A 15,660-nucleotide genomic window follows, 5' to 3' on the forward strand; every position below is an offset into this window, starting at 1 on the left:
TATGGCCACCAGATTTCTAATTTTTCCAGCTATGTTGGCACTTTAGAGCCTCCAGTTTCATTATACTTTACATCCCATTGATGAGTTTAAGGTGTAGTTATCCTTGTGCTCCCCTGTCTTTCACACTGATTCTGAATAATAATTTATTACTTGACAGAAATCTATGCAAAGTAATTATAAAATGCAGTAGAGCTAGAAGTAAAGGTCAAGCTCTGTTTTGCTGTAGTCACCATTCAGGAGTTAAAACCCTTTTGTTAGACTGATGTGAATAAAGGAGTACCCTTGTTCACCAGATCAATTTTTTGATGTTTTTAAGTTATTTTCAAAGCCATACTACTTAGTGCTATAATATATCATTTATTTACTAACAAGTAATTTTGTTCAAAGCAGGCTGAGTTATTGTCTAATCTCCTGCCTTCTAACTACTCATCAAGTGTTTGCTATTCCTGTTTTTTAGGGAGGAATGAGAATCCATGTGATGTACGGAATGGTGGATGTTCTCATCTCTGTCTCATGTCACCTGTAAAACCATTCTACTCTTGTGCCTGTCCAACAGGTATCAAACGTAGACCTGATAACAGAACTTGTAATGAAGGTAAGTCCAGGCATCATGCATAATGATCCTATTTTGGTCTTTGTTTTATTTTTTGGTTTATTTTGACATGGTGACTGTAACTTTGTGTGCCCTTCAATTTTGGGTCCCATTTTCACATTTGCCCACATTTATCTGCAGGTCAAAAAGGTAAAAAAAATTCTTAAATTCAATTTTGCTTGATTTAAAAAAAAATGAATTCTTTGTGTTCTTTGATATGCTGAATCTGACTGCATCGTCAGTTTTCAGTTAGAGACCCTGTTTTCAGGTTTGTCCAAGTGTAAATGGTCCAAAATTAAACTTGATCTGATTTCAAGAAGAATGGAATTCATTAGGTTCTTAGATAAGTTGACTCTATTCATGTTTTCAGAATAATTTTGCCCCTATCTTTGTAAAAATAATATGAATCCAATTTAGTTCAAAATATTGAATAGAAATTAAATGACTTAAAATGTGGATAAGTACCAGAAAGGGAGATATTTTTTTCCTTTACCAAACATATTATTTTCCAGGATATGAACAATTATTACTGCTTGCTAGAAGAACAGACCTACGTCGAATCTCCCTTGATACACCAGATTATACTGATGTTGTTCTTAAGCTGTCTCAGGTTAAACATGCAATTGCTATAGATTTTGACCCTGTAGATAAGCAAGTGTATTGGACTGATGACGAAGTGCAGGCTATTTGGAGAGCCAACTTAGATGGCTCAGGTAATGAAGTCACTTTACTGGAGAAATTATCCTATTAATTAAATGTATATGACACTTAAATGTAGTTGAAGGCAAGCCTGTGGCTGGCCTGAAAAAAATTATTTTGGACCAGTGAAAATTTAGAGCCACTGGCCCAAATATATGATACTGGCCCCCCAAAAATTTTTGTTGGGTGGAAATTCGGAAAATGAACTAAGAAATAATCTTTTCAAATCAGGGACTTAATAGTACAAGGTCTGTCAATCATATCAAAGTCTGTATAATGTACAAAAATAACTGCCTACCAAGCTTTTATACATGGTAAACATAAATCCTATAAGTTTTATATTTGACTTGTGTGTGCATAGTGGGGGAAAGAAAAATTATTCAGGATTTTTGTTACATAAGTTGTAAAAAATAACAAATTGATTAAGAGAAATTGTGATGAAAATAATAAGGAAGGGTGTGTTCTTAAAACACTAAAAATACAATAAAATGTCACCCAAGCTTCAGAGCTGTATTCCACATCAAAAGAGTTGTCAAGAGTCATTGTGCTTAGCAATAAATGAGCCTAAAATGATGTGATTAAATGGCATATTTAATTCATAGTATATTTCATTTAATTCTGGATCTGTTCCTTTCTGATGATTGTTTTTTTTTGTCTTAACTATCCTTACGTATCTCACACGACCGCCACTTACAGAGATTCTGTAAGTAGTTAAGAGGTAGCAGAGCCCAGCCTTTGGTATACCTGACCGAAGAACTCAGAGTATGTGGCTGTTGATTCCCTCACTCTTAAGTATTTGGGAGTATGGCAACATGTAGAGTGTGTTCCTTTCTCCACCTCCTTGTCTTTTCAAGAAATTCCAGCCCTATGGCCATGCTTGATATTTAATTTGTCATTGCCCAAATGTATTTCTATTAACCAATCACAAAGGTTGAATCATATTCTTAGTTCATGCATTTTGTGGTCTTAGTCATGCTGGGGTAAATTAACCACTTACCCAAGTTATCTGCCTTTGTCAACAGAAGTGGCAAAAAAATAAAAACAAGATATGACAATGATTTTTGAAAACATTTCCTACGACAATGGAGCTGTTGCCCAAACAATTTTTTTATTGGCCAGCAACTTAATGTTTTTTAGCAAGTTTTAGTCATTCTTACAGAAAACTGGTTGTATTTGGCAAGCAGCAAGCCTGAATTGGGAGGTTTTTATTTACTCATAATATGTGTAGAGAATGCTGAGAACTTATGAAACATGTACTTTATTTAATCTTTACACACTTTCATTTTAAACAATGTAGTTTGGTCTAACTGCTCAGATTATTTTTATATTAATTAGTTAAAATTAGATTTTTTTGTCAAATCAGCATTTTCACAAAGTATTCTTATCATTAGGTAGTTGCTAGTGATTCATATTAAGTCAATAGGGACCATTTCAAAACAAAAAAAATACTCGCCAGTACAGGCAAGTTCAAAGTTATTTTTTGTTTGTCTGAAAATTTATCAACTCACATGTTTGACTGGGAGAGTGTCTATTTTTTATACTGTAAGATAAGAAATGATTTCACCTTTAGGTCAGGAAAAAGTAGTAGATAGCCACCTTCAACACCCAGATGGTGTTGCTGTAGATTGGATAGCCAGAAACTTATACTGGACAGATACCGGTACAGACAGAATAGAAGTGGCTAGACTGAATGGTACTTCAAGGAGAGTGTTAATTACAGAAAATCTTGAGGAGCCTAGGGCAATAGCTCTTGATCCAATCTCAGGGTTTGTAGACATACAGTTATGCAATATTATTGTGACTTTCTAGTACATTTGACTAAAAATAGCATTTAATATGAAAATAAAATGACATTGCATACATGATTAGTGATTTTTGAGGGAGGAGAATTTCAATACTGAAAGATGTTCATAGTGTGAGTTAAAGCAGAGCTGTATCTCATTCATTAAGAAGTCTTTCCATAAATCAGTGATTTAGCTAGAGCTTGCCATTTTCGCAATTGACGAATGATTTTCGAAAGTGGCGAATTTTTTCTTGTGCACGATTTGTCACTTGATATTTCGCTCCCCCCCCCAAAAAAAATATCGGTAAAAAAGCCTTTGATGTTCCCATGACCCCATAATTGACAACTTTATTACCTTTCCCAAGCCAATTAGGGTTTTACAATAAACAATCATGACCAATGTTTTGATTGCATCACCTTTGATCACACCTTGCTTGATCACCTGGTTGAGGCAAATTATCCCGACAAGCAAATTAATTAACGGTAATGATTTGTTTGTTGAGCGCTGTGACACTTTCTCAAAGTACTCAAAGTGTCATCGTATGTAATTAAAATGGAAAGATGTTTGGATTTTTCAATCACAGTTCGAATCGCAACTATGTCCGCCATTAAGAACTATTTTAGTTAGTCGTCACATGACAACGTACCTAAAGGTCAAAAGTCTAAAAATAAGTCAGCTACTACAAAGAGTAGCAGTGATCGACTATTAAAGTCAAAATTTAAAACATCCTTCTGATATGGGTTCCTTTGATTTTAAGAGGGCTTTCACTTTGTGGTGAATGGCTAAGGACAGGTTTATGCATTACTGATCAAGTAAACAGTGCTTTACATTCTTAGACACATAGCGTGACATGCCAACAATAGTAGCTGATGTATATAATTTTTAGATTTTTACACACATGATATGTATGACACAGTAACAAAGTATTTTTTTGCATTTTTTATTCATGAATAGTTGCTAATGTAGAAACTGTATGTTGTTATATATTTTTTATTAATATGAATTATCTGTTCTTTATATACCATTCATATATGCTTTATATTTACATTCTTAGACACATAGCGTGACATGCCAACAATAGTAGCTGATGTATATAATTTTTAGATTTTTACACACATGATATGTATGACACAGTAACAAAGTATTTTTTTGCATTTTTTATTCATGAATAGTTGCTAATGTAGAAACTGTATGTTGTTATATATTTTTTATTAATATGAATTATCTGTTCTTTATATACCAGCGCTGACATAGAAATAAACATGTTATTATTTATAATATAGTTGTTTTAAGTATATGTATATACATGCATGCTGATAAATTTGTGACGTGAAAAGAAAAAACAGTATTCAGATTTAGTCTTACGCAAAAGTGACTAATGGGTTGAAAATCCTGGCTAAATCCCTGATGAATAAATGCAAAATATGTATCTTGTCATTGAAACAACAGTCTTTAGTTTCCACGTTGCTCTTGTTTTGGACTTCAAGTATAAAATTGAAGTAGTGGTTTAGTTGATATAGGTCTTTTTAACACTGTTAATCTATTTTACTTGATAGGTATATGTATTGGACAGACTGGGGTGAGAAGCCTAAAGTAGAACGAGCAAATTTAGATGGGTCAGGTAGAATTGCTCTTGTTAATTCCTCTTTAGGATGGCCTAATGGTATAGCTGTTGATCATGCAGAACGAAAGATTTATTGGGGAGATGCCAATCTAGATCAGATTGAAGTGGCTAACTATGACGGTACAGGGAGACGAACTCTAGTCAGCCAAAGTCTACCTCATATATTTGGCTTTAGTTTGTTAGGTCAGTATTTCAACAGCCTATGTATTCATTGTTTAGAAATATAACTAGCAAGAGCCTATATATTTAAATACTTAGTGCTATTGAAGTATGTATTAAAAACGAAAAAGGAAATGTAATTATCTGTGTAACTTGGAAGTCCACTTTCAACATTGAGATTCATTCATACCTTTTTTGATGTTACACAACTATATAGTTACAATGCCTGAACTCTGACCTTCCGTCCATCTTTTTATAAATACTCTTATTAAATTCCAGAATCAACATTTTTCAAACACATACTTAGTCCTTATCAATATAATGAATTTCTTCAAGTAGTTTAAAAGGTCAAAGGTTAAGGTCAAATTATCAGACTTCATCCAGGTCAAATGTGGCAGGATGCATGTAGACTTGGTTCATTTTTAATGTACATTCTTTTATTTCCATAATGAAACAAATGAACATGTAAAAAGCAAATATTTTTTTTCTTCTGTAGGGGACTATATTTATTGGACTGATTGGCAGAGGAGGTCTATAGAAAGGGTGAACAAGAGGACTGGTGTAGACAGACAGACTATAGTGGACCAGTTACCAGATCTAATGGGTCTAAAAGCTGTTAATCTAATCAAATTCGAAGGTATATATTTAAGATAGTATGAATACAAAGTAAATCAGTAGCAGTTGAAATTCTTCTTGTATATGTTGAATTTGCTTGAATCTGATTAATAAGTAAGTTTCACTTTTTTAAAAAAAAAATTTGTTAAGGCCAAAAAAAAAAAATATGTGTGTTTATGGTACCCCAATATTCCAATGCCAACCCATGACATTTTTATTTGAAAAATCGTCAGAAAATAAAAAATCTGGAAATTTTGCTGCTTCCACATCCAGTTTTGTCTGTTATCAATTCAAACAAACATGGCAACCTCCGAGTCTTATCCGTGGACGGTTAGTTCTGTAACATAAAAACATGCTTTAAATGTTTAACTTCATGTTTTATTGGATATTAATAGGTTAATTAATTAGAAAAAGTGAAAAATCAAAATATAATCACAAGTTCAATCATCACGACCTCAGACGTTCTTGGTACGAGTGATCATATTTTGGTTATTCAAAATAACCGATTGATTATCCTATTTATTATAAAGATTTTCTTCATAATTTATCAATATTTCAACATGAAGTTTAAATTCTGTGATTGGCGGATGGATATCAAAGTTATAACGTTTTAGCAGGAGAAAGTCTTGAGAGTGAAATTACGGAATTTATTTCACAGTGTGTATTATTGAAAATTATAGATAGTTCTACCTGTTCCTTTAAATCTTCAATATGATAGATTTCTAGCTCATTTATAAACACCAAATATAATATGATTTACAGTAATATCAGACACAACAAAACAACTTGTGCATTTTACATTCATACATGGGCATTTCTACCTTTCTTTATACTTTTTGTTCATTGACATTGTTGAAGACAATGAATTTAATCTTTAAAATTTATATGATAAAACATAATCATGTTTTATTCACTGAAAAGAAGCAACTCATCATTGCACATGCTTCTACTAATTCTGGAACTACAGATTCACACTAAAAATTCAGTTCAGTAAACACACAGACATTTTTTCTGGCCAAATTAGCAAAGAACTTTCAATGTTCAATGTTTTGTTAATAGGTACAAACCCCTGTGCTAACAATAATGGAGGATGTAGTCACCTTTGCCTTATGACCCCATCAGGGCCTGTATGTGCCTGTCCAATGGGTCTAGAACTTAGTGGTAACAGTAAGACCTGTATAATACCTGAGGCTTTCTTGATATTTGTTGGACAATCCAGTATCAAACGTCTGTCCCTGGAGGCCAACCACAGAATACGACCCATTCCAATACAAGGCATTAAACAGGCAATTGCCATTGATTTTGATATCAGTGATAGTAGGATATACTGGACTGATACCCAGGAAAAGGTAATTTATTCAATGTATACTCAGGGTTTGAAGGAAATGTCTTAACTGAACAGAATTACGTTTTTTTTCAAAATAAATGGATTATATTTTTTATTCGCCTATTAAGGGACTTCATAAAACTGAAAAAGGCATTATATAGTGGAACTTACTAAAGGGAATTAAAAATTCCCTAGTCTTGTAAACAAAGTCATGTTGATAGGCTGCTTGTGTATTTTATCACTAAAATAGGCAGTAGAAAGTTTTATGTAAGCAAAGCATATTTAAGTGACATTTTAAATGTATTTATTACAGACAATAAGTCGGGCCTTTATGAATGGCAGTGCTGTTCATCCAGTGGTACAGTATGGCCTAGAGTACCCAGAAGGTATGGTGGTAGATTGGGTTGCTAAGAACATCTACTGGATAGATACAGGCACTAAGAGAATTGAGGTGGCCAGAACTGATGGAACATCACGTAGGGTTATTGTATGGAAAAATTTACACCAACCAAGGGCACTGACAATAGATCCTGCGAATGGGTATGTACCTGCTTGTCAAATAGCAGCTTGCCAGTAGCCTTATGAAACAATTTAAATACATTTAAGGACTCTGATAAAGATTTCTCCTTACCATCTAACATTAGAAATGTGTCATCCGCATATTGACCTAATAAAATTTCTTTCTCTTTTACCATAACACCATGAACATTTGGATCTGATTTAAGTTTTGTAGCTAACAGTTCAACACCTATAATAAACAGATAAGGTGACGATGGGTCCCCCAGTCTACAACCACGTTGAAGATTGAAGAAACTTGGCATATTTCCATTATTTATTACACAGCTTTTGGCATCTATATAGAAAGTCTTGAACCACCTGCAAATCGATGGACCAGAATTAAAACTTTTTAATGCTGCAACTAGAAATTCCAATTCAATGGAATTGAAAGCCAAATTCTGACATGGGTAAAAGTGTTCAGCATGATGAGATCTATCTCTAATCAAATTTTCCTTTTTAGCTGTTAAGCCACGTTTTGACAGTTTGTCATTTTGTTCAGCATGATTAGGTCTGTCTGCATCAAAATTTTCGTTTTAATCTCTTGGACTTGTTGCTCTTTTTCAAAGTTGTTTTTTAGCTATTTTAGTTATTTCTTTCAAAAATCTTCTCCTCGGACACTACCAGACCAACTGGAACCAAATTTGGTATGAAAGTTCCTTAGTTAATTTTTCATAGAACAGATGTAGGGATTTTTTAACCATGGAAAAGTGTGGCTGCTGTTACTAAAAATATAACAAAGGGGTCTGTCAGAAGTTTTTCTTATATATCTCCAAAACAGTTAGGTTTAGCCAAATTCTTTCAACTGCTGAAATGACAAGGCATACAAAAGTCTTAAAGGGATCAAAGTTTTCAGTCAATATCTTGGAAACTATGATAGAAAGAAAGAAACTTTCAATTGCTGAAATAATCCTTATTATAAGTCCTACCAATGTCTTGAGTCAAAATTATTGGACAACTTCTTGTTTAATTTATTGTCCTTGAAAGGCAAAAGTTTAACCAGGTAAGCGATTCAGACTCCTGGCAGCCTTTTGTTCTGTTTTCTCTGCTGAATCAGTGTACTCAAAATATTAATATCTGCTGACCCTTTTTCAGTCATATATACTGGACTGACTGGATAGAGCCATCAACACTTGAGAGATCATCATTAGATGGAACAAATAGAAAAATTATTATGGAAGGTATTGGAAAAGTGCATGCCCTAAGTATAGACTTCTCTCAGAGCAGGATTTACTGGGCCAGTATTGACAAAGAAGTCATTGAATCAGCTCATCTTAATGGTATGTTATACTTATAGATAAGGTATTGAATCAGAAGGTTAAGGACAATGTTCATTATTGCTTGAAGATATCAGTATGTGATTAAATGGAAGAAAACAATAGACCCTTTAGTACTAACTGTGGGATAGTCGATGAGCATGCATAGAGTATGCTCAATATACACTTCTGTGAGAAAAATTCTTTTGTTCTACCCAAGCCCTTCCTGGTGAAAGTGTGTCCTGAGCATGCTCACTAACTTACCACAAAAGGGTTTATGCAGAAAAGAATTTGTTCCTTGCTTCCTTAATGTTGTTTTCAATGTCAAGGTCTTTGTCATCTAAAAATCAACCCAGGTTTAAGCCATTTAGTTTGCTGTTTTACCAGCAGGTACAACTAGGCAAAAATCTATGTGAAACTGTATTTCATTTATGTTATGAATAATACTGAAGCATTATCATAAATAGACCTTTTTATGCTAAGAGTTAGTCAATATTATTGTCTTATTCAGGTACAAACAGAACTGCTGTAATCACTAACAGTGTACCTAAACCGATGGGACTTACTCTGTACAATGATTTTATTTTCTGGGCTGACTGGGACCAACAGACCATTGAGACAGCAAATAAGACCAATGGGAACAATAGGACTGTATTGAGAGATGATATGGGACTTGTGATGGATATTCTAGTCTACCATTCCTCTAGACAAGCTGGTAATTGTTTTGTGTGGTAGTGAAATGGCTCAAGAACATTATGAGCAATTTTTCAAACATCTTCTCTGAAACTACAGAATGGATTTGGATGAAACTTAGCATGATTATTCATAAGGGTATCCTGCTAAAAAAACATGGCCCCTGAAACAAAAATAGAATATAGGGGTCAGACAGCAGTTTTTTGGGTTTATCTTCAAAACTGTTACATTTAGCCAAATTCTGATGAGGTAAAAGTGTTCAGCATGATTAGACTCATGCCCAAATTTGTTCCAGAGGTTCTAAAAACACTGAAGTCATTTCCAACATTTTACAGTGCCTTAGGTACTCAGTTCAACTTGCAGCATTCATCAATATATGCTCTTTATCAGCAATTGTTTTTTTAACATGGTAACAAAAGCATAATACCTTTGCTTACTTAATTGATAAGGCATCTTGTTTTAACCTCTTTAAAGTACTAAAATATGCGTGGAAATTGTAGATGTAGGCAAGCTTGCATATTCTCTTGTGTAGTAAAAATATGATTTTTGGGAAAATTTCATTTTTACAAGGTGCTTTCCATCCCTCACTATTTTGCTTAACTGGCTCCAAATTGAAATAAACAGTTATGTACATATATGCAGTTGTATCAGATCTCTTTGATCTGTGTGTGTTGAAATGTCCAGTAAAGTCTATATACATAAACTCTTCTCCTAGTCACAAAGGTAGATTAGTTGATGGCAACAATTGTAGCCAATTTTTTGGGTGTTTTTTGTTTGTACTATCATCTGTTTTCTCTTGGATTTGACTGTCTTCTGCCTTTCTTTTTCTTTCTTTGACTATCTTTTCATTTGTTTTTAAATTTATCAAAAACTATTCCATTTTCGAATATTCCCTCCCATTGAAGTGTTTCATGTACTTTACAGTAACAAAATAAATGCTCCATTTCTGAACTCATATTTTAAAAATAAAATTATATTTCAGCAGATTCATCATTAAGAAACAAGAAAATGTTCATCATTTGCTTCTTGTTCATTTTTATTTTGACAATAAACAACTAATTTGCAAGGTAACATATAAATTACCAAGATATTTTCGTTTGAAAACTAATACGAGATCGGGACTGTCATATTAGGTTTTGGCACATCCTGTTTACCGAAAATTAAAATGGCAGATCGTGAACAATGCTTTACAAGTCAATAAAATTGTGCATATCATGCCAAAATTGATATATTGACATATTAAAGCTAAACCTCTTAAAATGTAGGGAACATATTTTTAATGTATGATGTTAAGGGATGTTTAATAAATAACCTGTTGGCTGGTTAACTTTCCTTGGAACTCGCCATTTAAATGAAGGTCGCCAAATTGACAAGTATAAGCTAATGAGAACTTGCCAAATTACACATCTACTCGTATTTGGCAAGCTGGCAAGCAATGGTTTCCCACATTGAAATCAGGACATTTTCATGCTGTCTTTTAACTCTTTTTTTTTTTGCTCACCTGGGTGAAGGCCATGCATGTGAGCTATTGCCATCACTTGGCGTCTGTTGTCGTCCTCTGTTAAGAATTCTTCAAAAATCTTCTCTTCAGAAACTATTGAGTGGAATTATATGAAACTTTACACAAATGTTCCTTGGGGTATCTTGCACAAAATTTGTGTTTAGATTTTTGATCCGTCAAAAAACATGGCCACTGTGACTAAAAATAGAACATACTGTAGTTTTTCGCATATATCTCCAAAAGTGTTAGGTTTAGCCAAATTCTGACAAAAGGGTAAAAGTGTTAAGCATGATGAGATCTATCTGTGGTCAAATTTTCATTTTAATCTGTCAAGCCATTTAGGAGTTATTGCCCTGTTTTTGACGTTTTTTTGTTATGTTTAAAGATCTTTCTTCCAAAAATCTTCTCCTCTGACACTACTTGACCAGTTGGAACCAAACTTGGTATGAATGTTTCTTGGGGTATCATGCATAGAATTGAAGTGGGGTTTTTTGATCTGTCAAAAAACATGGCCACTGTTACTGAAAATAGAACATAGGGGTCGGACAGGATTTTTTCGCATATATCTCCAAAACCTTTAGGTTTATCCAAATTCTTTCGATAGCTGAAGTAATCCTTATTTTTAGGACTACAAAAGTCTTCAGGCATAAAATTTGTCAGACGCCTTCTTATAAGAGTTATTGCTCTTGACAGGGGAAAATGACAGATTTTTTTTTTACAGTTTTCAGCCAATGTCTTGAAAACTATGATAGATTTAGACTTTCATTTACTGAAATGATCCTTATGATAAGTTTTCTTGAGTCAAAATTGTTGGACAACTTCTTGTTTAATTTATTGCCCTTGAAAGGCAAAATTCAACAAGGTGAGCGATTCAGGCTCCTGGGAGCCTCTTGTTTTTTTCCTAAATGCTTGCAGATTATGATATGATCTTTGGTATATAATTTCACCATGATAAGTTACAGGTCAAGTGTACGTTTTGTTCCGCTACAATGATATTTACTTTGGATGAACCAAAACTCAAAGAAATCACAGCCTGGAGTTTGAAACTACCATTCTGAGTAGTAGAATTTAGTTAGAAGATAAAGGTCTAAAGCCTAAAGAAACATTCATATTCCTTTTTTTATCGGGGTCCTTCTACATGTATTTCTCTTACAAACAAATTTACTTGAGTATCCAACATGGGGACGTGTGGGGTATGTGAGTGCGCTCACTAAGGTTCTATAATTTTTTAGGCGGCTATTTTCATAATGGCTGCCATTTTATGACCATTTTCACCAGTTGCTCAGTTTCCATCTTTAGAAAACTAGGTATTGGTGGCCATTTTTCACCTAATTTTTATACTTGCTTTGATTTCGACAATAACATGGTCTCCTGATATGAATGGTGATGATGAAAATTTTGGATAGCCATGGTTTAACTTCATTTCATGTTCTTTTTCAGCAAATCTATACAGGGCTAATGTCCCTTCAAACCAGGTTGAAAAACAGGACATAAGGGGACCCCTGCCCAAATTTTTTCCAAAGGTTCTAAAAACACTGTAATGTAGAGGGCATTTCCAACATTTTACAGTACCTTAGGTACTCTTTTGAACTCACAGCGTTCTTTGATATATGCTCTTTTTCAGCATTTTTTTTTTGTTAAACATGTCAACAAAGCATGAAACCTTGGCCTACTTAGTTAATAGGGTATGGTTTGTCAGGTGAGCGATTCAGACTCTTCGAGAGCCTCTTGTTTGATTTTCTTCCAGGAAAATATTGCAACTTATTCTTATTATATTAATACAATTTGAGTTTTCAGGATTTGGTTTTATTGCAAAAGTAATGCAAATAATCCTGCCTTCGATATTTCACTCTCTACAGTCAATACTATAAAATATTAAGCAATACATTACATCTATTTGATAACTTCCTTCATTTCAGGTTCCAACAACTGCCATGACAAGAATGGAGGTTGCTCCCATTTGTGTTTGGCACATCCAAGTGAGGATGGTAAAAATCTGAGCCACTACTGTGCTTGTCCAACTCACTTTAAACTCAATGCTGACAACAAAACCTGTTCTGGTAAGAATGCTGTATGTTTAATGCAAATGTGCGGAAGTGTGTTGGTACCCCATTCAACTTCGCCACGAAATTTTACATGCATAAACGCGTAGAATGTTACAGAGAAAACTAACAAACGGAAAGGAAAGTCATGAAAGTAGCTAGTATATTGTTGCCTGTAGAAACAAACGTAGCATGCATCATTACTAATTTTGAGTGATCCTGTGCAGGTCCGGGAGTTCAAAGAATAGGCCTGCTGCAGCGCTAAGCTTGTCGTAAAAGGCGACTAAATAGTGCTCAGATCTCTAGCCGGGGGCTAGGATGCTCTGCCAACAGAGCAACTAGGATGTGTGCCCCAGGTGGTGGAATGGGGTACCCCTGGCGTGTTACATGCTGGGGTTGTCAGGCTATAATACGGAAAACCTGACCGCAAACCATAGTGGTGCACCATGTTGGGAAAGATGCCACATTCCTCGCATGTTAAAGAACCCTACTGTGGTATTCTCCCGGAGTAGGAACCATAGGGCTCCGCCACAGGAGGCTAAATTGCCCGACCCTACCCACCTCTCCCCATTTCCAGTAGCAATCAAAATTTGTTGACCCCATTGTCCTTGTGTCCCATCCCTTTTTCATTTCATCACCATTCATGTTCATTTTATCATCCATTTCATGTTCATCGTCTGAATATAGCTGAAATATTGCTGCTCGGACGTTAATCCCCAACAAACAAACAAACATAATTTTGAGTGTTAATAGTACATGTATTTAATGCAGTATCAAAACTTGAAAGGTATGTTGTGATACTGGAGGTAATTTGAGAAACATAAACTGTAGCTACTGGGTAACATAAGATAGCCGATATTGAAAGTTGTATTGCGTGCATATAAAACTATATTAGATGTAATGGAAAGACTTACATGTTACTGGGTTCATTTTGTAATAGTATTTAAAGTCGGGGAAAAAAATGTTGCTTTTTTATAAATTTAATATCGTGGATTTCTATCTTATGAAAAAATAAGACATGCTTTCACAACGAATCATGGAACTTTATAGTTGAAAAGTGAAATAGCAAGTACAATATATATACAAGTTCAAAGAGTGTATTGGAATGTTGAAGACACAAATTAAGGTCAGGTGGAAATATTTTTCCTGGAAGTTTTCCACACATATTTGGTAATCGAAAAAAGTTGCTGCCTTCTTGAAGGGTACTATAACGATGTTAAAGGAAATTCAACAAACTTACAAAATAAAATTGTGGAGGCATCTTCAAAACATTTGTATGCCTTTATTGTTATGAGGTCTGTTTCACTGAAAAGTTATTCTGTGTATATATCAATGGATATCACCAGAAGTTCAACTCACCTGAACAGCTTAGTTAAGACAGCAGAACAGCAATTAGTAAAAAGAAATCTAAATTTTTTAAAACTTACTTAATACTTGTTTAAATTTCAGCACCCAAAACTTTCCTCCTGTTTAGTCAGAAGAATGTTATCAGTCGACTAGTGATTGATGCTAACGATTTCGATACAGACACCCCTGAAGTTGTGTTACCCATCCCTCACCTTAAGAACATCAAGGGATTAGCCTATGATCCTGTAGATCACTTTATTTACTGGATAGAGGGAGGCAAACAGAACTCTATCAAAAGATCTTCTGATAATGGCACTGATGTAAGTTGAAATAGCAAACTATCGAGTTAACTATTGAGTTCATGTCTTGCATCAGACTTTTGTCATAAAAAAAGGGCATATACATGTACTTTGAAAACAATTACTGTAAACATATTAATTTTCGCGGTGTTCTTATTCTCACTATTTTCACGATAGACAGAAAACTGCGTAAAATAATACCCATGAAATTGATTTTAACACTATTTTAACATGCAACATTTTTAGGAAACCGCAAAAATTGATACCTTGAAATACAGTCGAACTTCACTCGCTCGAACTCAGATGGCTCGAACACCCAGGATTTCTCGAAACACAATTCAAAGTACCAAAATTTTTTTTCTGTATAATCAATATAAATAACCTTGGATTTCTCGAAGACTCGAACTGACTAGTCGGTCGTTCATTAATAAATCTTAGAGAATAACCCTCACTGACTCGAACTCATCAGCCATTTTGTCAGCTTGGATAATAAAAGCTGTGAAAAACTGAAACCCTATCATTAATCAGTGTCATTTTAGTTAATCACAGGTAATATTTAAGTCATCACTAATTAGATAGTTTTGATCTTAACATAAAACTGATTGAAGTTCGAGAATGTTCTGAAGTCGGTATGATGAAACCATGACAGAAAATCGATGAAAACAAATTATTGACCAATGAACCCACACTCTGGACGTTTTTAAAAGAAAACACAGCATTTTTAATTTCCACAAATCAACATAATCTTCATAAAGCGAATGAAAAAGATCCACGATCTAACACAACTTCGGAGGAAGTAAGCAATTTCTAACGATAAAGTCGAACTCTGACCGGCAACAAAAGAAATCTGGAAATATACGTACTTCAATTTCTCGAACTCCCAATAACTCGAACACTTTTCAATGGTCCCTTGGAGTTCAAGCTACCAAGGTTTGACTGCATGTTCACTTACAGAATCCGTGAAAATTAATACGATTACAGTATTACCGCAAGCATTTACCAAGTCTTTGAGGAATTTTTGCATTGGTACAACTTATAGTGATGTAATCTGTTAATTTTTATACACTTGTCAATTTTTAATGGGACATTTTGATCAATTATTGACTTTTAACAGTCAGTACATTGTATATTACATATCACTTCCTTGTTGTTATGGGCTACCTAAAG

General features: G+C 34.2%; 1 protein-coding gene across 2 annotated transcripts in view; it reads left to right on the forward strand.

Moving 5' to 3' along the window:
* Positions 1–15,660, forward strand: part of LOC148609259 (low-density lipoprotein receptor-related protein 6-like) — a 39,370-nt gene that overhangs the window by 12,917 nt on the left and 10,793 nt on the right. For both annotated transcript variants that reach the window (XM_088542296.1, XM_088542297.1), the window contains 11 exons: positions 458–595; positions 1,105–1,305; positions 2,862–3,057; positions 4,632–4,882; positions 5,355–5,495; positions 6,533–6,822; positions 7,114–7,340; positions 8,451–8,635; positions 9,123–9,326; positions 12,725–12,865; positions 14,297–14,514. In XM_088542296.1, the coding sequence (XP_088398422.1) occupies positions 458–595; positions 1,105–1,305; positions 2,862–3,057; positions 4,632–4,882; positions 5,355–5,495; positions 6,533–6,822; positions 7,114–7,340; positions 8,451–8,635; positions 9,123–9,326; positions 12,725–12,865; positions 14,297–14,514 (2,192 nt within the window). The remainder of the gene's footprint in view (positions 1–457; positions 596–1,104; positions 1,306–2,861; positions 3,058–4,631; positions 4,883–5,354; positions 5,496–6,532; positions 6,823–7,113; positions 7,341–8,450; positions 8,636–9,122; positions 9,327–12,724; positions 12,866–14,296; positions 14,515–15,660) is intronic.

This window comes from Perna viridis, chromosome 8, assembly GCF_037379345.1.
Source record: "Perna viridis isolate PV_CMFRI_1.1 ecotype Kerala chromosome 8, ASM3737934v1, whole genome shotgun sequence".
Taxonomy (NCBI): domain Eukaryota; kingdom Metazoa; phylum Mollusca; class Bivalvia; order Mytilida; family Mytilidae; genus Perna; species Perna viridis.